Raw genomic sequence first — 18,105 nt, 5'->3', positions numbered from 1 at the left:
CGTTTCCGAAGGTGTGGGAAGTTCTCACGTTGACACCCGAGGGCCTTTTTGGGGTGTGCAGAGCAAAGAGCGGCCGCTGTGACATCGATGCTGGGGATGTGGTGGCAGTTTGGCAGCACAGCAGTGGCCGAGCAGGGAAAGGAACGATGCCTTGGGATTTTACTGGTGTTGGGTGAATGGTGACTGCCACGAACTGCTCCGCTTTCCTCCATTCTGAGAAGCAGAATCCTCTCTGTGCGTCCCTGAGTCACACCATGGCCCCCAGCGCGGTGATGGTGCTGTCAGCAGGGCTGTTGCCAGCATCCTACGTGACCCCACCAAATGGTTTCCAGCTCTTCTGACCCTATGCCATGTTCACTGCCCAGCCCTGCTATCCCCAAAGCGTGCTGACAATTTGGGGTGCCTCTGGGGCTTCTCCTTTGTAAGATCTCAAAAGCAACGTGGGAGATGAATTCTGCGCTGCTCCTTTTTTGAAAGGAACCAACATCCGGAGCAGCAGAGCCTCCAGCAAGGCAGCAGCAGGACAGAAAACAATCCTTGGTGGCTGTCCCTGCAGCATCTGGGCAGCCCCCCTGCCCAACAGCCGCACTGTGGGGTCCTGGCAGGGAACAGGGCGCCGGGCATCAAATGCAGAGAGCCTTGTCCCCATGCACGGCCCCACTTATGTTTTCTCTCCCCAGAGCTCAGCCCTGCAGCACTCACAGAAGCGGTGCCCCATGGCTGTGACCCACAGTGAGGGGCTGCTGGGACCCCCACCCCTGGTGGCTCTCGCTGTACTGGCCCTGCTCGGAGGCCTGGTTTACCTGAGCACCCTGTGTGCTGCCTGCCGACGGTACGTGCCTGGCGATGCTGTGTGCTTTAGGGCTGCTCCTCATACCCAGATCCCTGCTGAAGCCTTGGTGTGCACCGAGGGGGAAGGCCTGCACCCAAAAAAGCTGGTCCCAGCTGGGGGTGAGGCTGTGGTGGTGAAGCTGGAGGTGGATGTTGAGTGGATGAACATCGGGTGGGTGAACGTTGGGGCCAGTGCTGGGGGGTTGCTTACAGGACGCTGATGGGGTTTTGAGGGTTCCTGGGCACTGGAGCTGTGTACCCAGCTGGGTGCAGGATGTGCACGAGCCCCCAGCAGCACTGCCTCCACTGCAGTCTGGTGGAGGGGCAGGGGGTGGGTTTGGGGTGAGGGCTGCACAGCGATTCCCATTGGAGCTGGGTCGAGCTCCCAGGCAACCGCTCGCTTACCACCACTTCTCCCACAGCCATGGCAGGAGAAAGAAGGTCCCTCCAGACGGCGTGAAGCTGGTGGATGAGGTAAGGGTACGGGCAGGGCCGGGGGGAGCTCTGGGTGCCCTGCCCTGACAGCGTGCATTTCCCCATTGCAGTCCCTGCTCAGACAGACACAGCTGCGCTCGCTCAGCAAGTCGGACACGAGGCTCCATGAGCTGTACCACCTGAAGGCCAAGGACAACAGTGAGTGTGTGCGACCCCCGAGCATCCCACCCCACACACCTTGTGCTGCAGTGCAGTGACTCCATGTCCCATCTCCTTCCTGCAGACCAGCGCCCGGCCAGCCTGGATTTCCCCCTCTCCTCACTGCCTCCTGACTCCCCGCACAGCTCCGTCCTCCTGCACCGCCAGCTGCCCCTGATCCCCAGCTCTGAGACTGCAGCTCCCGACCAGACCTACTCCAACCTGCTCTTCGCCCCAGCGCATCGTGCGCCCCCGGACACGCTCTACGAGTGCCTGGCAATGGGGGGGGATGATGCACCTACTGCCACTGGGACCCCAGCGTCCCCCCCTCGGGTCAGGCAAGGGGCTGCTGACTATGCCTGCATCCGGAAGGTGAAGAAGACGGTGCCAGAGGAGCAGGAGGGGGCTGTGGCGGGGCCCTCTGCAGCCCCACAGTGCTGGGAAGGTGCAAGCGATGCGCCCCGTCTGAAGGTATGGCACTGGGGGGGGCCCATAACACTACTCCAATAATGCACGTGTGCAGAGAAAGGCACGCAATGGGATATTCTACTATTCCAACTGTGTTTTGGGGGTTTGGGATGGAGCCCGGGTGCAGGTAGGAGATGAACCGAGCGCTATCCTGGGTGATGCAAAGAGTGGTACCCACGGGTATGGCAATGCCGTCATCCTACCAGGGGCTTAGGGATGACCTGGGGGGATTCCAGCCATCTCCAGACCATTCCCTTCCCTCCACAGCTGGAAGATATGTACTCAACGGTGTGCAAAGCCACCAAGAAGAGGAACCATGGCCCTGCAGCATCCCCCAGGGACGGGGGATCCGGGCGGCCACCCCCACCCCACGAGGAGCCTCCCCCAGCTGCCTGCTGGCCCACGGCCCCCCCCGAGCCCTGCTATGAGGCCATCAATGACAGAGCCTGGGCTGCACGTGGCCCTGAGCCGGACTATGAGGCTGTGGACGTTCGCTGGAAGAAGGCAGCAAAACGGGAGCGGCCGGGGAAGCCTTCCCAGCAGGACAACCTCTATGAGAGCGTTGGTGATATGTGGGGAGGGGAATCTCGGGGAGCTTCTGGCTGGACCGCTGCCAATGGGCTGCAGGTGTACATCACCAACCTATAGCGATCCTAAGGCGGGCAGGTGGACGGACAGATGGATGGATGGACAGATGGACGGATGGATGGAGGTTGGGCACTGAGGCTCTGCCCCGCAAGGTGGGGACGGGCACACAGCTGTGCCGTATGTGAGCTCTGTATATATTTTGAGTTCCTTTTCTTTAAGCATCCTTGTCCTGTCCCACCTAGTGCCAGCAGGTTGGCACCGAGGTGCCCCAGCCGGGTGGGCATGGTGGGATGCCTGGTGCTACCTCTGGTGTTCCATGGGAACTCCGGTTGGGGGTTGGGGCCTTTGCCATGAGGCAGCCCCAGGCATGGACTGTAGGACGGGGTCACCCATCAGCAGAGATGCTGGAGCAGAATAGGGCCCTTCCAGCAGTGGGAGCCGTGAGCAGCTCCACTCCATCTCCCAGTGACCCCGAGGTTACTGTGGGATGGCTGCACGTCCCCACTGTCCCCTGGCACTTTCCACCTCCATCATTTTTGGGCATATGTGACACCTCCATGAGCAGCGTCCTACAAACCCATTGCTTTATCATTTGTCCTGCTGGTAAGAAAACACCTTTAAACTCCATCCCAAACCCTCACCCGTGGTGGCACCGTGGCGGGCTCACAGTCACGTGCTGGACCTGCACCGATGCTCCAAAACACCTGCATGGCTGCAGCCACCAGGCGCTGCCGCAGTGGGACCAGGCAGGGTCGTGTCACAGCGGTGCCAAAGCCGGAGCTCTGCCCACCCTGATGCTGCAGCCTCAGGAGGGAAAGAAGGAAAGAAACCGTGCGCCCGCCTCCTCCAGATTTTGCCCTCGATCGAAGCAGGCGAAGAGCTGAAAACCGAAAACACGGCGCTCAGCAGAATGCCGGGGACGTTACGCCCTGTGCACGGGGAGGAACGGGGTGCTGGCGCTGAGATGAACCGGGTGCCAAACCGCAGCGTGCACCGAGCACAGCCGGGCCCATCCCCCTGCGAGATGGGGGCCCGATAGGAAAGGGCACGGGGCGGGGCGCGGGGATGCTGCGCACGTGGGCTCGCTGCTGAGCTGCTGCGTGTCCCTGCCCCATTTTCCCCATCCCCATTTTCCCCATCCCTATTTTCACCACCTTCTCCATCCTCTTTTCCCCATCCCTTTTTCCGCATCTCTATTTTCCCCGCGTCTCCTTTTCTCCGTCCCCCTCCTTCTCCTTCCCCATATTCCCCATCCCTATCCTTCCCCATCCCCTTTTCTCCATCCCCCCCTCCTTTCTCCACCCCTGTTTTCTCCACCCCACTCCCCATCCCACCACGTGCTGCATGTTGTAGGGTGCAGTGCTGTATTCCATGCAGTGCTGTATGCCATGCAGTGCTGCATGCTACCTGGTGCTGTATGCTCTACTGCACCCCATCCGGTGCTGCACCCCATACCCTTCTCCTGCCCACGCAGCCCCCAGCACCACCTCGGGGGCTCTGTACCCCAGCACAGCTCATAGGGCCTGTATGTCACTATACAGCCCCTATAGTCCCACACCCCACCTTGTGCAATGCACCCAAGGTGCTGGCTCAGTTGCACAATGTGGGCTCGATCGCTCTGCTGTTAACCATTAACCTAAGGTGGGGGGGGGGGGTGGCTGGGGGAGCCCCTGCCCTGCTGCCCCAACCCCTGGTGGCTGCACCCCATCATTGCTAATTAACTGCCCCAGGGCCGCCCTCTTCATTGCACACAGAGGGACGAGGGGACACTCAGGGACACCACACGTAGGGCTGCTGGGGGGTGCATAAGGGGGGACATCTGCACGGACTCTGTCCTGACCTTCAGACCCCAAATCAAACATCGCAGAGCCAGGGCGGCACCCAGCACTCGCAACCCCACAAGTAGAATGTGGGTCGTGCCAGCCTGAGCGCTCGTGTCCCCCCAGAAATGCAACCACCCTACAAACCACATGCACCCCAGGCAATCTGGCCCCCCTGTGCACCCTGTGCAGCTCTGGGCATCCCATGAACACAGGTTTCACCCAGAGCCCTATGCACACCTGCAGCCTTTGGGAGACCCCAAAACTCATCCTGGCTGGTAACAAAGCTTTTTTAGGGGACACCCTGTCATTACGGGTGGGGTGACACGGTTGGGGTGGCCCCATACTTTTGCAGCAGTGCTGTGGCTTAGGGGGAGTCCTCTAATAGGGGAGGGGGCGTGACTTTGGGGGCAGCCCTACAATTGCCAGGGAGCCCTAGGGCTGATGGAGGAGCTCTGCAACTTCCAGGGTTCCCTGGGGGTTTTCTGGGAGGGGACTCCCAACTTTTGCAGAATCTGGGGGAGGGGGCAGCAAAACTTATTGGGGATCGTTATAGACGAGGGGGAGCGCTCTGATTTTGGGGGTGCAGTTTTGGAGAGCACAGCTTTTTTGAGGGCAGCAACTCTTTTTTTCGAGGTACGTGCGACTGTTTCGGAGGTGCGGCTCTCGGTCGGGCCCTGCAGCTCTCAGCCCTCCGGCTTTGAAGCGTCGCTGCAACTTCGCAGCGCGTTATCGCGGGGCGGGGGCACCGCTTTGGGGGTCCCCCCTGACTTGGGGCACCCGGGGCCGCCCTCAACCCGCAGGGCCGCGAAGGGACCACGGCGCTTTTCGGCCCCCTCCCCCCGGTGCCGGTGCCGGCGGGGCGGGGCGGGGCGGCTCGAAGATGGCCGCGGCGGGGGCGGTGGTGGCGGCGGCGGGGCCGGTGCGCGGCGGGGCGGGGCGGGGCGCGGCGCGCCAAGTGGCAGCGCCGTTAAGCCAATCAGGAGCCGCCCTCGAGGCGGCCGCGTTCCATCCCGCCACGGCGGAACCAATAGGAAAAAGCGGCGGGGCAGGGAGGGGGCGTGGCCACCGCCGACACCGGGCCGCGCGCCGGAGCGCTCCCCCCCCGCCCCGCGCCGGGCCCGGCCCCGCGGCCGCCGCCGCCCCGCATGGAGCCCGCGCCGCCGCCCGCCGCCTGCGCACTGCTGCTGCCGCCGCCCGCCGCCCGCCGTCGCCGCGCCCGCCGCCGCCTCCCGCCCGAGAACGACGGGGCCCCGCAGGTACCGGGGGGCGGCGGCGGATGACAGCGAGAAAACTTTCCCCAGCGGTTAAATAGGGGTTAGGGGCGCGGCGGGGAAGGGGAGGGGAACCCCCCGGCTCCCCTCGGCTCTTCCCCCCCCCCCCCCCCCCCTTTCCCCGGTGCTGTCCCGTTCTGCGGTGCCGCCCCCGGCAGGGATCCGCTGCTGCCCGCTGGCGGCCGCCCGGCGGACACGCCCCCCCCCGGAGCCTCTGGCGGGAGCGGCTGGGGAGGGTTCGGTGACCCCGCGAACCGGCCTGTGGGTCCGACCGCAGCCCGGCTGGATCTGAGGTGGATCCCGGCTGCAGCCCGATGTGTGCCCAGTTGGCTCAGCTGGAGATACCAGCCCGTGCCCAAATGGATCCCGACTGGATCGCAGCCCTTAGGGCTGGCCCAGGTGGGAAGGATGGGAGGGATCCCAACCGGATCCCAGCTAAATCCTTTTGCCATCTCCCAAGGGAGCCACTGCACGGCACTGTGGGGATTCCTGTAGGATCCCGGTGCTCTGCTCCAAAGGGATCCGCTGCTTTGCTTTGGAGGATGCCAGCCCTGCCCAGCACAGCCTCCCCTGGATCTCCTTGGGATCTGCCCACAGAGGGATCCATTGGGTGCTGACATCCCACAGCGAGTGCCTGCGGAGATCCTGCTGGATCCCAATCGCTTCCCAGCTGGCAGATCTGCCCGGGATCCACTTGGGACACGCAGGATCCCACCGCAATCTGTCTCAACGCTGCCAACTCCTTCCCTACCTTAGAGACTGGGCAATCTCATGGGGCTGGGATCCGCCAGCAGTGGGATCAGCCCCCCGACGGCCGCCCTCTCCCTGCAGGCATTGCCCGGGGCGCGGGGCTGGCTGCGACGCCTGGGGGAACCGCTGGGACTGCAGCCCCCCGAGCAGGAGGCGGTGCTGAGGGTGTTGGACGCGGGCTTGGAGCGGTGCCTGGCGCTGCACGCAGCCTGCATCCCCCTGCCAGGGCACAGGTATGGCGGGACGGGGCGGGAATGGGGATGGGTACAGGAACGGGAACGGAGGTGGGTTGGGGAGGACAGCGATAAGGTTGGGAACGGGGATGAGGACGAAGACGAGGATGGAGGTGGGTCAGGGTGCGGATGGGCCGGTGCGCTCCTCTCACCCGCATGGATAAAGGCGTGTGGGTCTCCCCACCCCTTCCTCTGTGTGGACTCAGAGGCCATCGCTGCTCCCTGGGGGCTCCCAGCAGAGCCTGCGGCCGTGGCACAGCGCCCGGTGCCGTAACCGGAGCCGTCGGGGCGGGCGGCAGCTGCTTGGCACCGGCACCGGATCCGCCCGGCTCTGCGTGGAGGCGCGAATTCAAACGGCTCCGCAACTTGGGGCGGTGGAATAAAAAATCCCCACTTGGATTTCTCAGTGCTTTTCCCAACCTCAGGGGCGGCAGAGCGAAGGCAGAGCCCCCCCACAGCCCTTCCCCGGGGCTGCCCCGCTTTGTCCCACTGGAGCTTTGGGGACGCACTTGCAAAATGGCTTCTGTTGCTCCTGACCTCTTGCTCACTACTTTTTTTTTTTTTTTTTTTTTGCCCTTTCTGTCTAATTTTTTTTTTTTAGTTTTTCTTAATTTTTTTTTCCACTTCAGGAAGTTGTTTGGCCCCAGCTGAGCTTAGCCTGGTTTCTCAGCTGCACGTGGCACAACACAGGTGTCAGTGCCCACGGGGTTCCCGGTGCCGGTCCGTCTCCCCTCCGAGGCTTGTGGGAACCCTGGTGGGAGGTGGGGGGGCACAGAGGAGCAGCGGTGGGGGATCCTGGCTGTGATCATCACAGCCCCTGTGCTCACGCTGGCAGGAAGCTCCCAGGCAAGGCAGGCATCGATGAGGTGATGGCAGCCGCAGTGCTCACCAGCCTTTCCAGCAGCCCATTGGGGCTCGGCCACCCCCCAGCACCTCCTGGCCCAGGTAAGAGCACACTGCGGGACACCGCGCCCCTGTCCCTGCGTGTGTGCTACAGAGCTGACCTTCCTTCTCTGCAGCAGAGCTTGGCAGTGAGATCTGGAAGGAGACACCAGCCATGTCCTTCAGCTGCAGCAGCAGCAGCAACACCAGCGGGGAATGGAGCTGGGACCCCCCCAGCGACCGCTCTACCCCCTCCACCCCCTCACCCCCACTCTCCAGCCATGACCCCAGTGCCTTCTTGCCACCAGACGATGGCCCCGAGGAACCTGACAGCACCCACTTCATGTTTGGAGAGCCCATCCCGCGGAAGAGGAAGGTGGGATGGGGACAGGAATGGGGACGGGGATGAGGTTGGGGATGACAGTGATGATGGGGCTGACAGTGAAGTTGGGGCTGGAAACGACGGTGCATTTGGGGATGAGTCTGATGATGGGGTTGAGGCTGGAGGTGGTGAGGCTGGGAATGGAGATGATTGTAAGGGTTGATGACTTGGAGCTGAAGTGCTTGGGGGGGGGGGAGGATGAGGTTGGGAGCGGGATTGGGGGTGGGCTTGATGTTAGAGTTGGGGATGGGGCTGATGGCGGGGTTTGAGGATGAAGAAGGTGGTGGGGATGACAGCACTGGGGATGGGAATGGTGATGGGGATGAGGACAGGGCTGGAGTTGTTGTCCTGACCCCACTTGCCCACAGAACTCCACCAAGGTGATGTTCAAGTGCTTGTGGAAGAGCTGCGGCAAGGTCCTCAGCAGCTCCTCAGGGATGCAGAAGCACATCCGAACCGCGCACCTGGGGTAAGCGCTGGGGCAGCACCCAGAGCCCCCAACCCTACAGCCCCCACCGTGGGGTCCACCCCCAGCCCAACCCCGCTTCCCCACAGCCGCCAAGCCGACCTGGAGCAGAGCGACGGCGAGGAGGACTTCTACTACACGGAGCTGGACGTGGACGTGGACTCGCTGACGGATGGACTCTCCAGCCTGACGCCCGTCTCGCCCACCTCCTCCGTGCCGCCCGCCTTCCCTGGCCCCGAGCTGCCGCCCTTCCCCAGCCCTGAGCCTCCTCTGGGCTCCCCCCGCAGCCCCCCGCCGCCCCCGGGCCTCTGCCACATCCACACTGACCACGCGTACCAGGTGAGGCCGGGGTGCAGCGCGGTGCACGAGGGTGCTGTGTGCGCCCATGGGTGCTGACGTGCTGCCGCGTCCCCAGGGCTGCCCCTCAGGGCCCACAGCTGGGGAGAGGCGGCCCCCAGGGCTACCTTTACCCGGGTTGAGGACGCCGGCGCTGCCCACCCCGACGCTGCCGAAGCCACCCGCCGTCCCCAGGTGAGTTGGTGTCACTGTGTCGCCGTCCCCTCTGCCCTTCCCATCCCCGACGCCGCAGTGACATGGCGGTGCCCCGCAGGAAGCCGCGGGGGGAGGCCAAGAAGTGCCGCAAGGTGTACGGCATGGAGAACCGGGAGCTGTGGTGCACGGCGTGCCGCTGGAAGAAGGCCTGTCAGCGCTTCCTCGACTGAGCCCCGCCGCCGCCGCCGTGCCCCCCCAGCTCTCCTTCTTGCACATTTTGCACTTGAGGTGCCTTCGCGCCCCCCAGCCCTCCCCACACACACACACACACACACACACACACGCACGCTCCCCCCGGGGCTGGACTCAGGGAACAGCCCCCACTCTGTTGGGGGGAGGACTGTAGGGCTTGGGGGGGCCACGCACAGTTGGGCCTGGCCCTGCCTTCCCCCCCACCCCGAGCTTTATGCACACAGCCCCCCCACGCCAACACAGAGCTTCCCCCCCTTTCTTTATCCTCGGAAAATAAGCTAACCCTCCCCGTGCCCCCCACCCCTTGCCTGCAGCCCATATCCCTGCTGGGGGGGGGGGGGGGGCCGTGTGCTGCTGGGATAAGCTGTGCCTTGAGGCTTGGGGGGGTGGAGGGGAGGGAGAAGGGTGGGTTCTGCTCCCTGTCCTCGCCTTAACCGGGGGCTGATGGGCACAACTGGGTGCCCCCCCTGCACCCCGCGGGGGTTTTTACTCTTTGTAGCGTGTTTTTCTCTCTATGTTTTGTACCTGGGGAGCAGCAGCTCCTGCCGGGGGCCGCGCTCCGGGAAGTGCCTGCAGAACGCGCCCATTTGCACTAAGCCAAACTGCACAAAGACCTTTTCTGTTTTGTTTTTTTTTTTTTTTTTTTTTGTGTTGGTTTCCCCCCCCCCCCCCCTTTTTTTTTTTTCCCCTCTCTTTTGTGTGTTTTTATTTTTTAAATGAAATATATGAAAATTCCTATTTTTTAAATACTTCCTCCCTTCCCCCCCCCGCCCCCTCCTCACCCAAACCCTCTCCGGGCTGCAATGCCTCCAGCCCAGGGAACTTCAGGGGCTTTTTGGCCTTTGCCCCTTTCCTGTCCCCTCCCAGTCCCTGTGTCCCCTCCCCAGGTGCAGTCCCTCTCCCCTCTGCCTGGGGTTTGGGGGTCCCTGCATTGGGTGCCCCCGGAATGGGGTGGGGGAGGTGCTGGGATGGGTCGGATCCATGAGAAAAAATAAAAGATTTGGATTCTTTTTGTTTTTTAAAGGATGACGCTGAGCTGCGTGATGTGGGGGATGGAGGGGGGGGGGGGGTCGGTCCTTCGGTCCTGCTGCAGCCCCCTGGGATGGAATCACCCCAACAGAGGGATCCCCTGCGGGATAAAGGCAGGGGAAGGGCTGATGGAGGGCTGGGAGCTGCAGGCAGGGAGCGGGCACAGCTGGAGGGGAGCACAGAAAAACCAGAGGCAACGTTAGCAGCAATTTCCCCAGTTTATTGAAAGGGATTGATTTCTGCACGTATGTCTACGCTAAGTCCCATCACAATGTATGCACACTCAAAGGGCACAGCTCTGGGTGCCAGGCAGACAGAGACCAAAGGAAGGCCCTGTCAGCTGAACTACATCGACAGGGAGTCAGTACAACACCGCCACGTCCTCTGCTGACCTCGGAGACCCAAATCTCCTCCCCCGAAATATTAAACACATCTTCGATACAAACACAGGTTTTATAATAATCATTACGAAGTCAGTTATAATATAGAATATTTCCGGCCAAAGGAAATAATTCACCATCATCATCTTCGAAACGCCGCCCTCTTTCTGTTCAGCTTTATTTCTGCAGACAGGTTTAAAGCACGTTGAGAAAATAAATAGAGGTGGGAGCACACACACAGCACTCGTACTACGCAGAACTAAAAACGAAGGCAGGAACCCAAAACACAGCGCAGGGCAACCGAAACGTACAGAGAACCATTCCGTATGGCTTTCGTAGGAGTCGCAGAATGAGCTGAAAGAAGCTCAGCTCCTCGGTAAGACTGCAAGGATTCCAGTTGTTGCATTTGCATGGAGTTCCTTTCCTAAGGGGGCAGCGAAGCTGTGGCTCTTAGCACGGGTCAGAGGGCTCTGTTTGGTACACAGAGTGCAGCCCCCAGAGAGGAGTGGTGCTGGATGATAATGCTGGCACGCTGTTAGCTTTTCTGTGGAGCTTCCTTTTTAAAGTCATTTTTAACCTCTTTCTTTCGCATCCTCAGTGCTGAGTGCACCCAAGTGGTGCTGCTGGGCTCCATGTCCGAAAAGGAAAGGAAAAATGGGAAACGTTTCCAAATACGAAGCAAAGCTGAGGTCACCCCGGGCTTTGAGGGGGGATGGGGGCTCCCAGCTCTCGTGGTGTGGGATGGAATGTCACAGAAAATAAGGGGGCAGGGGCTGGGTGTACAGGTTCTGTTTTTAAATAGATTTACATATCAAAGCAAAGCTGCAGCCATCTGTAAGCACTGTGTGCATTTGTCTACACAGAAGTGGGGGCACTGAGGGCCCCTCCTATTGACAGGGCCGACAATAAATACACATCTGTGGGAGTGGAGAGCTGCCTGGCACGGGGCTGGGGCAGCTTTGGGGCCTCGAGGACGGCAGTGAAGGCTGATGGTAGAACACGGGGATTGCTTTTGTCTGCCCAAACACGGCCGTGGGGCTCGACGTGATGCGAAACGAAGGTCTGCGCAGCTCAGTGTTTCTGCACCACCCCCCGCTGCAGCACACAGGGACGAGCACAGCTGGCAGCAGTTGGACACGTTGGACCCCATCCCCAACGTGCAACAACGCCAACAGAGACGCGCACAGACCTCTGCATGGAACTGCAGAGCAGGGCTGGCAGCCAGCAGCTCCGACCCCGAGGGAGCGGTGGGGGTGACGGCACCACAAACCCTGTTTTCTTGCCGAGCAGAACCACGCTTCCATCGAAACCAACACCTGTAAGGAGCTCCCTCCCCACCGAGATCCTTTCCCACTGCTGGAGGATAATGAATAGCACCTTGGAGTCATTTGGCTAGCGGCACCAGGTTGTCCTTGGCGGCAGCTTTCAAGGAGCGTCGGCGCAGGCAGCGTAGAAAATTGCTCCGTAGCGAGGAAGGAGCGAGGTCTTCAGCTTTTTCAGGTTGTTTTTTTTTTGCCTTGTTTTTATAAAAAAGCACCAGAAGCAAAGAGGTGAAAGGTAACACGGATTTCTTCTCGCCCATCAGGACCCCTGCAGCGCGCTGCGAGTCATTTCCTCAGGGCTGGAAGCAGGCAGCCACGCTCCATCTGGACACGGAGCATCCAACCACTCGGAGCCACCCAAACCTTTCCGAGACAAGCCAGGAGAGAAACCTGGTTCTCATAAAAACATTTTATTTGCAAATTTACATGAAACCAGTGCAGCTGAGATCGAAGGGTTTCCTTAATAGCTTTCACACCTACCATCGATGGACTGAAGCCCACCCAGGTGAGATCCCAGCAGGATTTTGGGTCTCCTCACCTCGGCGTCCCGTGTTTCACAGTTCGTCCTAAAGGTCTCGCTTTTTCTACCGTTTGCATATATTTGTGAGAAAGGCAGCTGAGCAAAGGGAGGAAAGTGAAAATATCAGTGGAAAACGCCGACAGGTGGACAATTCCCTGTGTCCTTATAGCAAAGAGTCCATGAAAATGCCAGCGCCCATCGATGGGCACGGAGACGCAAGGCTGGAAGACAGGACACGGGTACGACGCCGCTGGGTCCTAGAAATGCCATCATCTTTTTTGATGGTGATCCTTCTGGAAGCTAAAAATCTACTTTTATGACAAGAATCGTAAGGCTGCAATGCCACTTGCCTTTTGATCTATTTGGCTCGGTAAAAAAAAAAAAAACAAACAATAAAAACCCTCTTTAAATAACTTGCAAAAGGCCTGCATCGTTAGGGGAAGCCCTCGGAAACGTGCGCCCATTCGTTCCCACCACCTCTAGTTTGCAATTCCACTGCTGCTGGGATGTTAATCCATAGAAGAGGTGTTAAGCACCACCCAAAACCAACGTCGGACACAACATCTCCTGGAGCTCAATGCAGGGTGGGACGGGGGCACGTGCCCCTAGGATCCCCATGCAGGATCGAGGAGGAACAGCAGGCGGCGGGGCCGTGTTGCTAACACACATCCAAGTGGAACAGAGCAGGACTCGTTTAGAAAACACAAATAGTTTCGCACACGTGGACGACAACAAGGCTATGTAGTTTTCGCAACATACTCCTTCCTCCCCTGCCCTCCCTCCCCCTACAAACAACAGAACGTGACAAAAGGATCCCTAAGAAATCCAGGTAAAATCCTTGTCGTTCTCCCCAGAGTTCTCCTGCGAGGAGTCGACGTCTTTGTCGTCATCCAAAATCACGTCGTCGTGCGCCATGCCCACGTCATCCTTCCACTTGATGTCGTCGTCGTCTCCCGTCTCCTCGTCTCCCTCCACCTTGATGTCATCCGGGTCTTCCATGTACGCCCCCTCCCCAGGGTACAGCTCCTCGGGGGACCCCTCGGCCCCGCTGGGCTCCAGGTGCCCGGCCACGCTGCGCCCCGAGCAGTCGGCGCAGACGCCGTGCCGCCGGGAGCCGTGCTTGATGCCCACGCTGGCTGCAGACATGAACACCCGGTTGCACACCTTGCAGACGTATTTCTTGTCCTTGCTGTGCACCTGGGGAAGGGGAGGAGCAGAAGGGTTAACGGTGACGGAGCTGGACTGAGGGCTGCGTGAGGGCTGCTCAGCTGCCTTTCTGTTAACCAAGGCTTTCGTTGTGCAACGTCAGCCCCTCACAGTAATTCTGCTCTGTAACGCTGCAGTACAGTGGGAAATCATGTCAGCACAGCATGGTTGGCTTGGAAGGGACCTTAAGGCTCCAACTGCTACCGTGGACAGAGATGGCTCCCACACAGCAGGCTGCACAGGGCCACGGGCCCCTGCAAGGATGGGGCACCCAACGTTCTGTGCCAGAGCCTCACTGCCCTTGGAGTGAAGAATTTCCACCTAACATCTGAGCTGAATCTCCCCTCTCTTAGTCTAAAATCATTCTCCTTTGTCCTACCACTGTCACGCCGCCTCGTTCTCAAAATGCTCTTGAAAATGCCTATGATCAAGCTGGGAATATTTGAGAGGAACTTCCAGCTTGCCGCCACTCGGGATGCTGCAAGCAGAGCAGGAAGGAAGCTCTGCACACACAGAGCCATGCCTCCAACCAGAGCTGGACACAGAGCTGGACAAGCCCCGGGCTGCACTTCCTGCCTGCTCCTGCAGCCGGGAAGCACCGCTTACACCCTGTGACCACACAGAGGCACCATCCGAGATGCGAAGACTTCAGGAAGAAAACCCTGTGTTTATTTCGACCGTCTGTCTCAAAGAAAACAGACATTTCTATTGAATTTACATCTTATATGAAGGCTATAAAAAAATCCTTTTTGATCTGAGCTAAACACGAAACTAAAATAGCCCCTTTTGTCTTTAGTTCTCAACTGAGGAACTGAAAGAAAAGAAAGTTTTTGTGTGTGCTGAACCTGTTTCCTTTTTCTATGTTATTTTTATACAGTATTTTCCCTTGATGCCTATCAGCACTCATCTCTGCAGATTTACCAGAGAGCTGACAATTAAGCCCAAAACACTGTACAAAAAGGAAATAAGATTAGCAGACCAGCAAAGCACACGATCCCAGACATTCAGTTTGCCACGAGCATTACGCCTTTGGTAGATGAAGCTCTTGGTGCCATTTGGATATAACCATAATCACAGAATAAGAAAATGCCCCTTTTCACAGCTCCCTTTCAGAAGGAGTGCTTTGGACAGCAGGGCTGCCTGGAGTCTCACTGCAACACCCCTTGGGGAGATGCTTCCCATCCAAACTCGAGCAGAACTAAACTCTGTTGTGTGCTCTCCAGAACAAGCAAGCAAGGAAACAAACAGAAAAAACCCAACAAATGTCTTTTTTTTTTCCCTCCAGTGAACACCTTGGAGTCACTTATGGATGACTGGAATGAAACCAAAGTGCTACTGTCAGCACTGCACCTTTTTTCGTTGTTGTTCAGGAACTTTTTCTGGTACTAAAAATTTGTACCCAGCTGGTGTTTTCTATCTACCTTCATTCCCTACATGAAGATGGTCTGAGGGAGAGATCTGGATAGAAACTCCTCTTCTGTATGGATTCACATTCTGATTCTGTTTTCATCTCCCCACATGTATAATAATAAAGTGAACCTGACCTGCAAGCTCCAAGCACCAAGTCAGTGACCTAGAATGATTCCAGCAGAAGAAACGGAGACCTAATTGAATTTGCAGATCCCCTCAATCCCACTCCTGAAGTATATTATCAGTACAGCCTGTGGGCTGGGTTGCTGGGAAGCAGCACTGCAGAGAAGGACCCAGGTGTCCTGGTGGCCAATGGGTGACCAATGGTTGACCATGAGTCAGCAGTGTGCCCTGGTGGCCAGCAAGGCCAATGGCACCCTGGCACGTGTTAAAAAGCATGGCCAGCAGGGCGTTCTGTGCCACCTGCTCCGGGGAGCCTGCTTGACACGATGCCCAGAGGTCCCTTCCAACCCCTCCAGTTCTGTGAATGTCATCTCTACACTGAACACAGCCCCCAGCCCTTACCAGCGTGTGCCTCTTCATGTGCTCCCGGCGCGTGAACTTCTTCCCGCAGATCTCACAGGGGTAAGGCCGCTCTCCCGTGTGGGACCGCATGTGTCTCTTCAGAATGCACTGATGCATGGCAGAGAAGCTGCAGTATGGGCACTTGAATTTCTTCCTGATCACTGTGAACTCGTTGACTGTAAGAGAGCAAGCGAAACGAGCAGATTACTTTCACAATGTCCCCTCGTGGTCGATGCTCTGGTTCAGCGTTTCCTGTTAGATCAGATCACTGCGAAATCACACTCTCACCCCTTCACCACCTGCAATTTTCTAAATCCATGTCCTTATACCATATCTTTAATATCCACTGTAGCTGAGAGCTTTGCCTTCGTCAGAGCAGCTTTGGAACGAGGCAGAACGCAAACACGAGCAGCCCAACACACACTGCCTAATGCTGGTTAAGGAGCAAACACAGCAGGCTGGCAACCTGTTGACAATTCTGATTTACTGTAGGGAATCACCCTCAATACCAGTATGTAAAACCCCAACGCTTGTTTGCAGAGCACCAGTCAGCAGAACCCAGCAGCAGCACCACACTGTGCTGGTATTTGGGGCTGCAAGCAAGTCCCCTGTGTGTGCTCCACTGCTGCTTCAGTGGAAGTGCAATGACTACAGCTTATCCAGCAGAAACAAGAGGTCAGGACTGTCCATGCTCCATTATCCAGCTTCCAACTAGTGCTACCGCAGCACAGATACAGAAATACAGAGGAATGCATCGTGCCAAACTACAGCATGGCCCTGGTGAGCCTCCTTACAAGCCAGCTCTACAAGTCTAAGGCTTTGATGGTTCTTCCCCCCCCCAAATCACATTATACCGAACTGGAAAATGATGAAATTTTATTTGAAGTCGTTCTGACATTGTTGATTCTTTTCTTCTTGTCATCTCCTTAGGATTGCACAGACAGCAGGCTCGGGGGACGCATCCAGCACTGACAGCCCAGGGGTCCAATTTGCCAGCAGAATGCACACAGCAGCTGTGTTGGTATTTCCTCCTCCAAACACAATGAAGTGCAATATGCAAAATGCAGCAGGTGGAAACAGAGTGTTTGCTGTTCCCCGAGGACATCCACCCACTATAAATTTGGGATAGACCATCCACACAGATATGCCTTTAAATCTCTACAATTCTTACAATGCTACGGCTTCCTATTCATATGTTAATTTTCACCCATTTTTGTCCTAATTATCACCACTTCTCAAAGCAATCTATCGTTTACATAACAAGGAAGGAAGAAAAAAAGGAAGCAAATTGTAGTTAATCATCATAAGTACGCTGTATCATGTGTGCTAATGGATTTTTATAAATGACAATGACAGGAAAGCAGAGGGAATAAGGCACACGGCAGACCTGCCTGTAGGCATGTGACACACGGAGCAGCGTTTCTGGGTGCCCGCTGAGGTGCTCTGTCCCACAGCAGATCTGACACACCGTGTAATTACCAGAGGCAAGGAGCCCACTTTCTCCTGCAGGAGAAGTCTTGCAGAAGGTTCACAGCGATGGCACAAGGCTATTTGTGACAGCTATGTTTCCAGTCTGATCTTGTAACCGTTTGCATTACAACAGCCACAAAAACAAGTGTCCTCCCTAGGATTGCTATAAACCCACTGCCTGGCAGTCCAGACAGGGGAGGTGGGCTGTAAGCTGATAGAGCAGAGGATGCAATGCCCAATTCTCACTCCACTCTGCAGCACACCCCACTGGTACACCCGAGCAGCTTGCTTTACCCCACTTCAGAAAGAACCAACCCAGAGGTACCTGCAACCAGGGCCAGGATTACACAGCCAAGCGCTTTGGAGAAGGAAATGCTGCAAAAAACCTCCACATCCTCCACCACCAGATTGTACCTCAATGACCAGATGCTCTCGGGGGTTTACCACGAATATCAATCATCCATTTTATGGCTGAGCTACCACAAAAGCTTACGAGGCAGCTGCAAGGCTCAGGTGCCAGCCCCGCATCGGCAGCACGCTGCTCTCACAGCAGTCCTGGACACACACAGCTTGGTTGTGCAACCACAGCAGTGCCACGGAATCACAGCATCATCGAAGTTGGAGAAGAGCTCTGAGATGCCCAAGTTCAAGCAAACCCCCCTCACCGTGCCCACTGACCACGTTCCTCAGTGCCACATCTCCACAGCTCTGGAACACCTCCAGAGGCAGTGACCCATCACCCCTGGGCAGCTGTGTCACTGCATCACTGCTCTTTGGCAGCCTTGGTTTTATTGAATTAATGGTCACCAGAGAGCCATCATATTTAGCTTTGGATCTTTTTTACACACCTGAAAAATAACAGCACTGTTGGAAAAATAACCATATCAGAAGAGTTTTCTATGCAAACCCAATGGGTGATACCCTATGGAAGACCTGCAGGCAGAAGGCAGGAAGGCAAAGTGAAATACCAGTGAAACTGCTGCTGGAGCCAAAGAGCTGGAGGACTGCAAGGAAATAGCTCTGTGCTGAATGAAGCTCTCAAACAATCTGTGAGCGTTTTCATATGCAGTTACAACCTACAAGTAATTGACTCTGCCAACATTTTTAATTAGGAAACTCTCCATTGGACGATCAGACATTGTCTATCAGGATCAAACATGTCTGTGTGACAC

General features: G+C 57.7%; 3 protein-coding genes across 3 annotated transcripts in view; 2 read left to right on the top strand and 1 right to left on the bottom strand.

The window, feature by feature from the left end:
• Nucleotides 1-716: 716 nt before the first annotated feature.
• Nucleotides 717-2,580, top strand: LIME1 (Lck interacting transmembrane adaptor 1; the record flags this gene model as incomplete). The annotated part of the gene is made up of 5 exons (XM_079543468.1): nt 717-832; nt 1,254-1,305; nt 1,377-1,464; nt 1,550-1,935; nt 2,200-2,580. 5 exons carry the CDS (start codon nt 717-719, stop codon nt 2,578-2,580), a joined length of 1,023 nt encoding a protein of 340 aa, XP_079399594.1.
• Nucleotides 2,581-5,223: 2,643 nt separating this feature from the next.
• Nucleotides 5,224-9,049, top strand: SLC2A4RG (SLC2A4 regulator; the record flags this gene model as incomplete). Its single annotated transcript, XM_079543250.1, is given in 9 exon segments — nt 5,224-5,439; nt 5,441-5,599; nt 6,446-6,597; nt 7,433-7,542; nt 7,617-7,855; nt 8,230-8,330; nt 8,417-8,666; nt 8,743-8,858; nt 8,938-9,049. Coding segments are annotated over 9 exon segments (1,455 nt in total).
• Nucleotides 9,050-13,138: 4,089 nt separating this feature from the next.
• Nucleotides 13,139-18,105, bottom strand: part of ZBTB46 (zinc finger and BTB domain containing 46) — a gene marked incomplete at both ends in the record, with an annotated part of 30,136 nt that continues 25,169 nt past the window's right edge. The window contains 2 exons of the mRNA XM_079543311.1: nt 13,139-13,519; nt 15,464-15,639. Coding sequence (XP_079399437.1) covers nt 13,139-13,519; nt 15,464-15,639 — 557 coding nt within the window. The remainder of the gene's footprint in view (nt 13,520-15,463; nt 15,640-18,105) is intronic.

This window comes from Tetrao urogallus, assembly GCF_951394365.1.
Source record: "Tetrao urogallus genome assembly, chromosome: 16".
Taxonomy (NCBI): domain Eukaryota; kingdom Metazoa; phylum Chordata; class Aves; order Galliformes; family Phasianidae; genus Tetrao; species Tetrao urogallus.
Note: the sequence above shows the minus strand (reverse complement) of the source record. Positions and strands in the feature narration are given on the sequence as shown.